Source organism: Chaetodon trifascialis, chromosome 4 (assembly GCF_039877785.1).
Source record: "Chaetodon trifascialis isolate fChaTrf1 chromosome 4, fChaTrf1.hap1, whole genome shotgun sequence".
NCBI classification, from domain to species: domain Eukaryota; kingdom Metazoa; phylum Chordata; class Actinopteri; order Chaetodontiformes; family Chaetodontidae; genus Chaetodon; species Chaetodon trifascialis.
Window position 1 is genome coordinate 14728988 of NC_092059.1, and position 12584 is coordinate 14741571.

Consider the following 12584-nt stretch of genomic DNA (forward strand, 5'->3'; position numbering starts at 1 on the left):
TAGTTGGATGTTTACACTTTCTCTGGTGTTATATGAGAATTTAGATGCACTGTTGTCTAGAATTTAACATGACCTGGCCTTCATGGAAGGCATTCCTCAGTCAAAGGAAGCCAAACAGTCTTGTAATTGTCACTCACATTTTCATCTATTTATAGGGATTCATCACTCATACCATTATGGATTTACCAATCAGAGAGTAGAGCAGTGTTAAACAGACCGCCAAGCCAGTGCACAAATATCAGGGTGTACATTTTTTAGTCCAAAAAAGGCTATGTGATATTCTGTGTGATCAATTAGCTGCTAGATAACTTTGTGTAAATCTTGACTGTTTAGAAAGACTTCTGAACCAGAACGATTCTGTTGGCCTCCCAACTTCCCACCCTAACGGCTCAAGGATAACTCCCTCCTCTCCTTCAACGTGCACATTTGCACACAAGGAGGACAGAATTGGGGTCCAATGTCATAAGTTTGTTACAAAAGCAAGTTTCTGATGGTTAACAATAAAACAGGGCCGATGTGGGCAATAAGAAATGTGTGACACACTCCAAACTGGTATACAAGGCTCGTACAGCCTTATCCAAATGTCATTATCTTCTCCGTATTTTGTTTACTATTAAGTCTGATTTTATTTGGAGGTGTGCACTGCTGTTGCTTACAACAAAAGTTACAAACTGCAATTTGTAAGCATAAAGGGACTGAAAAAAAATAATACTGCTTGCACGACACCACGGTGTCCTTACTTGCCGTTATTGCACTATTTGCTATTTGCTGATCTTTTGAGTCTGTCTAATTTAAACTGTTTATTTGGCTCTCCTTTTGTGTTTTGGTCAACGCTGGTTCATGAAAAAAACAGTTCCACTTGCTGACAAAAGAGAGAAGCATAGCAGAGTGTAGACATCAACAGTAAAAGAACACAGATCCTCAGAATTGGTCCAGTTTTCTTGCAGTTCAGCATCACAGAAAATATTTTATTGAACACATTTAGGTTTCCATGTAATATGAATTATGTTCTTTCATATATGCATCTTTTAATCGGAAACCTTTTGACATTTCAAAACAGCAGGCAGCAATACACATACAAGAGTGCTTTCCAAAGGTCCAGCAAATACAATACGTGTCATTTCAAGAGTGCAATGCATAATATGTGTCTGCTGCAGAAGAGATTTGAAAGATAAGGTTGTGGTTGTCTTAACAAAATAGAAGCACATGGTCTGAGATGGTTTACAGCATATTCATATTCAAATAGCCCAAGTTGAAAGAATCAGCATAGGAATATATTTGATACTGCATTCATAGAGTTTCCTGAACTTTGTCGACCTCCTCTTGTGTTCTTTTTTTTTTCCCTCTTTAGTTGACCTGTTACAGGTCGTCTCAACAGTTTTAGAACGTTTGAAAACTCAAACTCTCTTCTGGTACGCTATGAACTGTCTTGCTGTCTTTGTGAATTCACATTGTTTGTCTAAGCTGTCTGCAAAGCCCATTGAGTAATATTTAAACCATATAAATTCACATATATAACAGAGCAGTTTGACTTAAGGGTGAAAAGTAGCAGTTTGTTTCTGAAATGACCATAATTGGAAAATATTGCCTTGGTTTGCGTTTGCTAAAAAAAAAAAACATTACTGATGTAAACAAACGTCAGACAACAACAGGTTAGATTTTGTTCCTGTGTACACTGACGTTAAATGATGTGTCAATCAAACTGAGTGACAACAGATTGAAATCATACATTTTGAATATTTGTTGGACCATGAATCTGATCCACTTCAAGTCAAATTTAATTGGTTTCATTTGTCTGGTATCTCTATACAACGCTAACGTGTTCCTCCTGCTTACCACCTTCATTTTCCGTCAGAAGCATTGTGTCTAACACAACACCGCTGGGTGAATGTACAGCCGTTTGCCGGCACCTCGTTGGACTTTGGTAGCTAACTGCTCCAATGCCATTTTTCATTCCCCGCTTCATGAACAATTTAGAGTTTTCTGCCATTGAAGATCTAAATGAAATCCGTGTTAGGCTCCGATCTGCATTTGACGACCTTGGGTACCTTCCTGCCTCGTGACTTGCGTAGTTCTTGTAATTACATGTGATGTAACGTGTGAACGCTTGCCTGAAAGTTTTGTTGAATAGGGTGTAGACCAGTGGGTTGATACCCGATGACACATAACCCACCCAAACAAAGATCCCCATGAGGTGGTCAATGACACCATCGTCACAGCTGGTGCATAGCACAGAGGTGATGTTAGTAATGAAGAAAGGGCACCACATGACTACGAACAGGAGGAAGACGATGCCTAGCACCTTTGAGGCACGCTGCTCATTGCTCAGAGTCTGCATTGACTTCTTGCCCATTGTTGACATTCTGCGAAAGGACATTTCATCTCCTGTTGGAGACTTCGTTGTGCTGGGGTTTGTTTTTTCTTGCATCTTGGCAAGTCTGTTGTCCAGCATCTTCAGTTGCTCCGTGTGAGGTGGAGTCACAGCCTGTTCCCTTTGAAAAACTGTGGAGACTGTTGGGTAGCTAAAGCGCTGAGTGTCCTTTGACCTGAGCAAATAAACTTTTTTGCGCAGCACCTGGACAGTAAGTAGGTAGATGACCATCATGATGGTCAGAGGGATAAAGAATGCTACCAAGGAGCCAAACGCCATAAAGTCCCCGAAGCTGTCCGGTTTCAGCAGGCATGTGTGGTTACTGGTAAAGGTGATGTTGTTGGGAAGATGGTAGTTTTTAAGCCCCCTAATTGGAATTGGGATTGCAATACCTGAAAGTGACAAAAATAGTTAGTGTTAGCGATTAAGGTTTTTTTGTATTATTGATCAACTCCTGACAGTTGAATTATTTTGCTGTTGTTGATGAACACCAGTGACAGTAGTGTTTTTTTATGTCAGGGAAAGACATTCCTGTGTTTAGTTTTTCATTTACTGGGTGTGGTAGTAGTAGAAATAGAAAAAGGTTTCATGATTAATGAAATGATAGTGTTAGAAATAATAAGGCAAGTTCTGATTGGAGACTTTCCTAAAATCAAGAAAACTGATCACCCATGGCCTGCCATGATCCCTCTTAAAGTGAGCACCAGTATACAGCTATGGTAAACACTCTCGTGCTGCTGGCAGTGTTGTGTGCTGCTCCTGTCATTCCATCTGATCTTCTGGCTTTGGTCATGAAATGAAGCTCAAATGAAGCCTCACCCATCACCCAAACGACTCTGTCCTGGCCCATTGAGTACTGGGCATATTGTCTCAGTGAATTTGGCCATATGTTTAAACTGTAGAGTTAAACATAATGGCCAGAAGCTATTTTTTGTTTGTATTGCTTTAAAATCAAAAAGGATGAGCAATGCACCACAACACCCATACAAGGCTTCTGGAGGACAAATGCACAAAGGTGATTCTTAAAGCAGCATGGTATGATTGTTCTGTGAACAGTAAAGCAGCTTTTCAACAAGGGACCCATTTCATTGTATGTGCAAGCTTCTGACATTCTCTAGTCTTTACCATCCTTTTTTGCAGCTTATATTTGATGTCGTGGTGCTGTATTTTTTGCAAATCATTAGCTGCAACAATAGTGCAGCTTGTTGGATGCACAAGCCACATCAGCCTTTGGTCAAACTCACTTTTTTCAAAAAATTTGGGTTAGTACAATTAGTACTTCCACAGTGAGATGTTAGCAGGGGTCCTCACTTTCCCATGTCTCTAAGATTCACTGTGAGTGTGATACTACTGTCCCTGCCCTTCAACCACCCCGTCTCCCTCCCAAATACACTGTAGCTGACAGGCTGCTGTTTATGTAGTATCTGCTTTATTTGCATCCGGGAAATACATCTGTGTTTATAAACCAGGCCTGTGATGGATCTAATGTCAAGAAATCAGACTATTTGTGAGAAATAACTTTATCACAGTAAAGACTACTGCAGATTTGTGAAAGTTGTGCTCAGAAAAGGCAAGGAGCTAAGGAAAGTTGAATTGATATGCTTACAAATGGATATGAGCCACACCAGTGCAATCTTCACCATCGCTTTGGTTCTGGATTTATACTGGCTGTGTTGAATTGGCTTCTTGATGGCAATGTAGCGATCCAGTGAAATGGCGCATAGGTGCATGATGGATGCGGTAGAAAACAGCACATCAAGGAACAGCCAAATGGGGCAGAGAGGATCTGGAAGAGGCCAGTCAGAGTCTAAAGAGGATATGAGAAAGAAATTGGTCCAGTAAGACATTAAATTGTTGTACAATTAGTAACTCCCTGTAATGTACTCATATGGCATAACCCATTTTCATTCCAAAAAGAATTTGGTCTTGCACACTACCAGTCATGGGAGATGTGCCACAATGGCAAAGGATTAGAACTAGCACTCATGCAAAAGATTGGTGTTTGTTTTTCTCTGCGAGGAATGACTTTACTGGAAAAAGGAGGGTTCACTGACTGTTTATGGAGCTAAAAGCTCTTTATGTAGATGTGCTGGAGATCATGCTCAACAGTAGTGTTTATTTTCAGTTCCAGGCATAAAATTGGCAAGTAATTGTTCTGGCTTTTGGCCCGTCGCACATTAACATTGCAAAAGACCGTTGTTGGAAATATTCCTTTACATAATTTTCTTTTGTACCACTTTCTTGTCATGCTTTGGGGGATTTTTGAGTCATAGTTTTGATGAGGTTACATGTGGAAGGCTTACTCATTGACAAATCATTCACTTGTTCTTAAAGCAGACCCTCTGTACCTGTTTGGTGAAGTGTTTAGTCCCATGACAAATTCAATAAACAACGTAGCAAGGTCCAAGTGGCTGTAGAAGGGAACAGACTTTTATTTAGTTTAATTGAGCTAAGCATTTAATTAAATGTTGAATGAGTGAACTTTGGTGAGCCCTCTACAATTGCCCTTATGTCTGTAATGCGTACAAATTTTTCTTCTACACTGGAGCAGCCGAGTTTGTATTACTTTCATATTCTTGCGTTAAAAGGGTAATGTTACCAAAACCCTCTATCATATCCATAGCTCTTTAAATAACTTTGGTCTTACATTTAGAAGGAAAAACAGCAATGTAGCTTTTTTTGTTTTGTTTTGAATGTCCTTGTTCTGCCAAATGCTAGCATATATAACATGTATAATGGTTTCATGGAGGGCAATTGATGTCCAGCAGTTTCTGGTTGCACAAGTCTCTAGTCAGTGCCTGGCATTGGAATTAATTATTAAAACATTTGGCATTTGAAGAATTGTAAATATGATCGGTAACATTATTTAAATTTTCATTGTTTTTGTTTTTACCTACACATTTTAGGTAGGTAAAGTCAAAATGATTATATTATAGCGAATGCAGGGTTTTTGAATGGAATGGGCAGAAAGGAGAAAAAAAACAAGTATATTAGCTGTTTGTTATCCTCCCCAGAGGTGTAGTTTTTTAATATATTTTCTTTTTTGTGACTTGTGTTTATTCAACCAAAACTCATAGCTATGTTAAATATCTTCTGACACACAGCTCTTTAAAGAAAATAAAGAAGAGAAAAAAAAAAGAAAAATTATGAAAATGAATATTAAATATGGCTGGCAGAGAGATAAAAACCTTGACTCAGTCTGCATGTGTTACGAAAAGATGCCTTGCAGGTGCGACACTTTACGAAGCAACCCCAAATCATCTTGTCTTGATAGTTTTGTCATGCAATGTTATATTTTATGTTTACAGCAGTGTGTGCTCGCACTTTAAACAAGAAGATCCTTTACATTTTTCGTGGTGTTCCCTGTGTGCTTTGAATTCATCTGCACAGCAGATGTGGAACATGACTGGCAGTCCTTACAGGTGTAACTGTAGTCCAGTCGAATTCTTTTCTCGCTCTTTCAGGTTTAAATTGAAGCTTCTTGAACTGTCTTTACCCTCTCGTGAATATTGAATGCCCCGTGGCCTCGCAATCAGCTTGATCTTTTGTCTAAATGCATATCTCTGCCAGCTTCGTGGTAGTTTTTGCTGCATCCGAAATCAGCGATTGTTTGCTGCATCACTGTAGAGCAGTGATGTTCTGCTGGTAACAGTGTTACTGATGACATAATTGGTCTTTGGTATATTAATTTGTGGTAAGCATTATTACTGACCTCTTTTCTTCAATACGTCTTACCTACAAATATGAGAAATGTTATTCACTCCCCTGACCAGATTAAGTCAGTTCAGGGCACCTACAGAGCAGTCACCCCACACCAAACTCCTACATTCAAGACTCACATTTCATTATCTGTGAACTTAAAACACCAGATTTCCACAAAGTCAAAGAAAGTAAAGTGTGCGTCCTGGTCATTGTCCAGTTATAAAAGCCCAGAGCACCACGGGACATCTGTCCTGCCGGGCTGCTGTTAGCCAAACACACACAGAACAGTGTGTGAAACACTCACACTGGACGGCAGCAGAGGAGGTTGTACCAGCGTCTTTTTCAAAAGTCGATTAGCTGTCTTAATTAACATTCAGCGCTGGAGCTGAGAGTTCCAGAGCAGCAAACAGACACGAGTAGCGTTGCGCTGGTCTCCATTTCATTCCCCTTTTCTGCATCCATCACAGTTTTGTGTCGACTTCATTTTGAGATGAGACTTGGTTTGTAAAGGTTTCAGCCTGCCTTGCTGTTGCTTTTGCATTGCTCTATTTACAAAGAAGACCGACAAAATACAAGTCGACTCGCAGACTTCATCAGCTTTTAGGGGGCAACCACAGTGACTTTCTGGACTTTCAGTTGTGGATTAACAAATTACAACATCTCACAATACCAACCCCAGAAATGAAGTTGGTGTATTTTAGTCACAGAGGTTAGGACTTCTTATCAGTGTGTCAGACAAACCCTTGAATCCGAATGTGAACAGCATATAGGTAGACATAAATAGATTTATTAAAAATAGGGAAGGAACAGTAGATTCATTGCGTAGCCTTACTAATGTAGCCTCTGTATTAAGGTGAGATAGACAGCACCTGTGACCAGCTTGGTGTGCGCAGACCTGTCAGTATAACACATCCAGCTCTCACGATATAATAGTCACGATTGTATCTAGTCTTGCCCACAAACTATTTCTATCCTCCTTTGCTGCCCAAAAGAATGCTGGTCTGTTTTTCTTTTTGCATTAGTGACGCTGCGAATATGCAAATGCATTTTTCCATTGAAATGGAAATCCTTTTTTCCATTGACACACACTTCCTAGGAACAGTGTTGTTTTGAACATTGTTAGAAGTGGCTAACTGGGTTTTAAAGCTGTTTAACACTGGTCAACACATAGGGGCTAAAACACTTGAATCAAAGCTGTGTGTAAGGGTAATAATCATTTAGGTCAAAGAATCGTGTCAAAGAATTGATCTGGGTATTAACGAAGGACATGTTTTTGCCAGGAGAGCCAAGTATTGCATTTGCATGTCACAGCTTGGTGTCAAAGACAGACTATCAGCTTTTCAAACACAAGGCCCCGTGCTAAACTTACTGTAGAGAATAGTGACGAGAGCAATGGGCATCACAAGGAGTCCCACCAACAGATCGGCCACAGCGAGCGACATCAGAAAATAGTTGGTGGCATTCTGCAGCTTTCTTTCCAGTGACACGGCAAGAATGACCAGGATGTTTCCTCCAATAGTTGGGATGATGACCATGACAAAAAGCAGGGCAGCCCATTTCAGCTGATCCCCATGCGCTTCTCCTGACTGTGAGCTGTTGGCCTCAAGTGGAGCCGCGACTGCTTGAGACATAGTGCTGCAGAGGTTACAGCAGGCCTGAGAGAGGGTCGGCGCTCTGATCCTTCTGATGTTGGACACTCGGTCAGCATGGTCACTGGGTCCCACAGGCAAGGACACAGGTTAGGGAGGATCAGGGCACAGGACGCTTCATCTTTTGTGCAGTAAATAAAGCAAACAAAATATTTGCAAGATCCACTTCTTGGAAGGGACAAAAAAAAAAGGTCCAACACTACAGATTCCAGTGCTGGCGATAATCCCAACACGATTAGTACTTCCAGAGTAAGATGTTAGCAGGGGTCCTCACTTTCCCAGGCAGCTGATACTCTTGTCATCCACTGCGTCCACTTCTAAAAACAAACAGGTCTGTTGAAGGAACAGCAATACCTTGTTACCCATTTGCTTTCATTTGTCTGAATGATGGCATAATAGTGAGAGATTTAGATTAGTGTTTATTGTAACAAATAAAGAGGGTCTTTCCTATGTGGTAACCATTATTGTTTCCACATTAAGGCAAAGAAATTTACCAAGCTGGAAAATATTTGGCAAAATGGCTTACATTTCCTTGTGCATACACGGTCAAGACAAAACTAGTACATTAATGCGTGATGAGTTTTGATTCAGACATGAAAAATTTCAAATTGTGTTTTTTGTTTTTTAAATATAAAAGCAAAGGTTAGGTATTCAGATAGGATTTAAAACCTCTGTGAGATTTTAGATGAATGATACACAACTTCTCTCACTCTTTACAGACAAAACCTACTTATTTGTAGACTTAATTCTAGTTCACTAATTTGATCAATATGAAAATAAAAATTCAACACAGTGTCAATATGCATTATTGTAAGTTTCTTACCTGCTCCTGCTTCCTCGTTGACATTTCCACTGTTGAAGTATTTTTCCAGGTCGCTTAACTTTCATAAACACTAGAGCAGTATTTCATGCTGGGAGAACCGTGTGGCTTGACATCCATTGCTTTCAGGCTTTGCACACCTCTTATTTTGATATCTTTTTAAAACTCCCCTATCTCGTCTTTATATTTCCACCCTCCACAAATAAGAACGTGACAGAGAATGCACTCCCTCGGCAGCAACACCTAAATCTGTCTCTATCTGAAACAGTCCATGAAGTGGAATTTGTTTTGCTTCCACATGTTGGAGGAACCCCCAGTCTTGCTTCGCATCACCTACCGCGATCACAGGTTTAAAACTTTCAGATGTTGTGGCTCCTCTGCCTCTCTCCCATTCCCACTCGCTGCCTCTTGTTCACAGCCTGTGATCAGCTCGCGCTCTCTCCTGTCTCGTTCGCTCGCTCTCTCTCTCTCTTCCCCTCCCTCCCCTCTGCCTTGCCCGTGAGTCAGACGCTGTACAAAACAGATGAATGTCTTTGTGCTGGCAACGTGCCAGTGGGTCTGGGAGGTAATTTCCCTCAACACAGCCGTCCCACTGTTTATATTTGTCACTTTTTGTTCTCTCCTCCATTCGAAGCAAGCAGTGGTGGGGCATGTAACAGTGGTGTATGGGGTGAAGGCTTCTGTTGTGGTAAGGTGCTCAAAAACTTCACATGTACCCTGTAGCCTTTTCATTTTGTCTGCCGTGGCTTCATATGTTCAGACAGAGAAATTTATTTAATTGCAATCCTATTTTCTTCGAGATAATTAAGTTTGAAATTTAGAGGATATTTGTTTTTATATTTGATCTCCCTGCCCAAAGTCAAAATGTGTTTTCTCTCAGTGTGCACTCATTGTTTTGCTTTTAAAAGCAGATGCAAGGCATTAAAAGATGTAGAAATAAGTGACCCCTGGAGTTTACAGTAACCAGATGATGATGATGATGATGATGATGATGATGAGTGATTCTTCCCTTTACAAGAAAATGTGAGAAGTACAAGCAGTAACCCCCCACTTGGATCTGTGTACCCTTAGGCCTTCCATTAAAGAACAGTCCTTACACAAAATGTTCTAGCTGAAACATGCTCCCTAATTCACTCATGGTGCCGATACCCACTCTGTGCTGAATGAGCTCCTCTTGGCCACCCTTATGGGTTTAGTATCTTAAGTCTCAGTAGTGGTCTTGTGCTGTAACGTTGTCTGTTGGAAGATAGCAAGTGTGTTTTTAATTTGTGAGCTGACCCACTGATTGCTGGGAAAATCTGAGGTCATCCTGCCAACCTCCTCAGTCTCTTTCTCATTTTCTTACAAAAGACTTTCTTCCTTTTTTTGATGCAGGGAGCAGCTGAAAGTGTGCTGCTAGCAGTATGCTGACCTCTGTTCACGTCACATCAAATGCATGCCAGACAGGCACATTTTTTGAGTGATATGCAATGTTGCTCGCTCAGATCGCAACCTTAGTTGTCAGATCTACATGTTTTGCACACTTTCAAGCTGCTGTAGCAATCAGAAGTTGTTGTACTTGCAAAACTTTCATTAGTATCAGGTTGTATGATGTGCTTTTCTTTTCCCCTTGTCCAGACATTGACGTTGATTTTTAATTGAGTTGAATAAGTGTTTACTGTTAAAGACATGCAGCCTCTTGGCTTGTTTAACACAACACTGTCCAGGTACTTTCATGATGTATTTGAGGGATTGGTTGCAACAGACAGGAAGCAAGCTAATGAGATCTACTCTCTTACAATGTGTGTGTGTGTGTTAGTAACTGCCACAATCACATTTGATGTGACAAAATCCATCTATAATGTTTGCCAAAGCTGTTTTACTTCTTCTTGCCCTGACCTTTCAATGTGTGTGTCGACTGGGATGTGTAGACAGAGGGAGTTAAGTTGCAGCTGTATCAACCTCTTGTCACTCACACCATAATAAATTGTGAGGCATGTACATACTTTATGGCTATACAGTATATTAAGCATATATTTTGTCAAAGGGTCTGAGTATAGGAGCGGCACTGTGCTCTGCTGTCTTCGTTGTATTCAGGTAATGGTGGATTAGATGTCCACAGAAGGCTGAATGTGTTTGCAAGCCTTTGCAAGGGTTGCATGTAATCAGTATTTTATTATCTTTTCTCATTTTCAAAAGTATTTCAATGCGTTCATCTTGAGGCTCCTAAGTCCATCCACATTAAGGGAATTTTTAAGTGGGGCTTTAAATACAGATGTCATCGCTTCACTGCCTATTCGGAATAAACAAATCCTAGATATTGAGTTCTTTTTTCCATCTGAGTTCTTCCACTTTGGCAGTTGTTGAAGGTAATTAGCCCTTTTCTTTTACTTTGAAAAGGATGAAAAAAAGCCACAGGGACGTTTTCTGAAGTTATGCCTCAAGCTAGTATAGTCCCGTAGTGATTTCAAAACTTATCATCGAACTCTGTGTCTTTCTATTACAAACCACCCTGCAACTTTTGATGGCCAGGTTCATGCGTTTCCAGCATGCTGTGCTTTAGCTGCAAAAGAAAGGTATTGGACAGTTGACAACATCAATCAGGTCAAGCCAGTTTTAGTTATGTGGCCCAAAATCACGAATTTGTCTCTGAGGGTTCTATAATGTGATCTGCATGCACGTATGGATTAAAGGGCACCATCAGAGTACCAGAATAGAGTAAACTCTATCCCGGTAGGTGAAATTGAAAAGTGATATGGATCTCACAATGATTGCCGTTCGTGATCTCGATAATCCTCGTGTAGTGTTTGAACTGAGCTTCTAATTCCAGACAGACCAGTGGCGATAATACTTTGAGTCTTGCCACTATATGGATGCACAGGACTATTCACACAATGCAGGGCAGCTTATACTTATTAAGACTTTACTGAGGCTATTTATTGGTTCAAATCAGATGGAGGCTTAACCACAATCCTTGTATATTCTGCTCTCCTCCTTATTGTACATCGAGATTTGAGCAGTATTATTAATAGTGTATTGAATGAAAGTGACTCACGCATCTTGGCCACCTCCTATATTTCAATGCACGATAGAGAGGTGAATGTAATGTCGCTGTAGCTCTCACAGTAATGCATTTTTACTCTTTCTTACTTTGTTGTGGTTGGACTTTTAGTCTTTCTCTGTTACCTGATTAAGTCCAATAAAATCTGAGCTAGTATTAGTAGCTTAATGGTGTATGACAAATAGACAAACCAAAAGCAGCTGTTACAAATGCTGATTACGACTTCTTGAGTGGACCTGTGGGACTCTAAGTGGGTAGACTTTTTTTTCTTTCTTTTTTTTTAAATTCACTCACAGTTGCAGTTTTTGGCAGCCTAATCCTTTCTCTGAAATTCAAAGGGACTGAGTAATCTCAACAATCAGCTCATCTGTCAGGCCCAGACAGCGCTGGTGTTATCAACACCACCACACACGAGCGAAGTGTCAGATAACATTTTAGTTATAAAACTGACTTCAACACCGTATGTTTTGGGGGTTTTTTTCTCCTTTTTCTGCCAAATGAAATGTCTCTGTTGGACCAATTCAAACCCGCCACAACGCTAAACTGAATCTATTTGTTGAGATACCACCACGTAGCTGCTTGGTGACCTAAAGCTAATGCGATGAGACTCTATATCTGGCATGTACTGATTGAAGAGTATCTCATTTTGACTAGGGAACAAACAATTTAAATGTCAAGTGTTTTTGTCCTACTTAAAGCCTGTTGCTTAGACTCCATCAAGCTCCTAATAATTACATGTGCTCCTTCTCTTGGAGCCCCTTCAACCCATAATACTTTTGTTATAGTGCATGAAGTAGAGTGGTCTCTGACTCGTATCTGTATGCTGTTTAAGTCCTTTTTTCTTACCTCTACAATCCCACTTGCTTGATTATTTCAATTGAATCGACAAGTTGTTTTTGTAATTAATAATCTGAAAAATAAATGTAGCCTCCTTTTGTGCACATTTTAATTCACATCAGCTAAAACAAGCAAACAGCAAATATATCATAACCCATTGTGTCA

At 40.2% G+C, this 12584-nt stretch overlaps 2 protein-coding genes across 2 annotated transcripts in view; one reads left to right on the forward strand and one right to left on the reverse strand.

The window, feature by feature from the left end:
- The window catches only part of psmd1 (proteasome 26S subunit, non-ATPase 1), a 37916-nt gene that overhangs the window by 8409 nt on the left and 16923 nt on the right, over positions 1-12584 (forward strand). The gene's annotated exons all lie outside the window — the stretch shown is intronic.
- On the reverse strand, positions 944-8055 carry htr2b (5-hydroxytryptamine (serotonin) receptor 2B, G protein-coupled). Its single transcript, XM_070960048.1, has 3 exons — positions 7443-8055; positions 3978-4178; positions 944-2763 (listed from the first exon to the last, which is right to left on the reverse strand). The coding sequence occupies exons 1-3, from the start codon at positions 7702-7704 to the stop codon at positions 1805-1807; spliced, it is 1422 nt and encodes a 473-aa protein (XP_070816149.1). The 5' UTR covers positions 7705-8055; the 3' UTR covers positions 944-1804.

Excerpts from the sequence above, each read along its gene's own strand:
- htr2b (XM_070960048.1), bottom strand. The coding sequence starts at position 7,704 with ATGTCTCAAGCAGTCGCGGCTCCACTTGAGGCCAACAGCTCACAGTCA. Across the intron at positions 4,179-7,442 it reads TCTCGTCACTATTCTCTACA|ACTCTGACTGGCCTCTTCCA; the intron begins GTAAGTTTAGCA and ends TATCCTCTTTAG. Across the intron at positions 2,764-3,977 it reads GGTGTGGCTCATATCCATTT|GTATTGCAATCCCAATTCCA; the intron begins GTAAGCATATCA and ends TGTCACTTTCAG.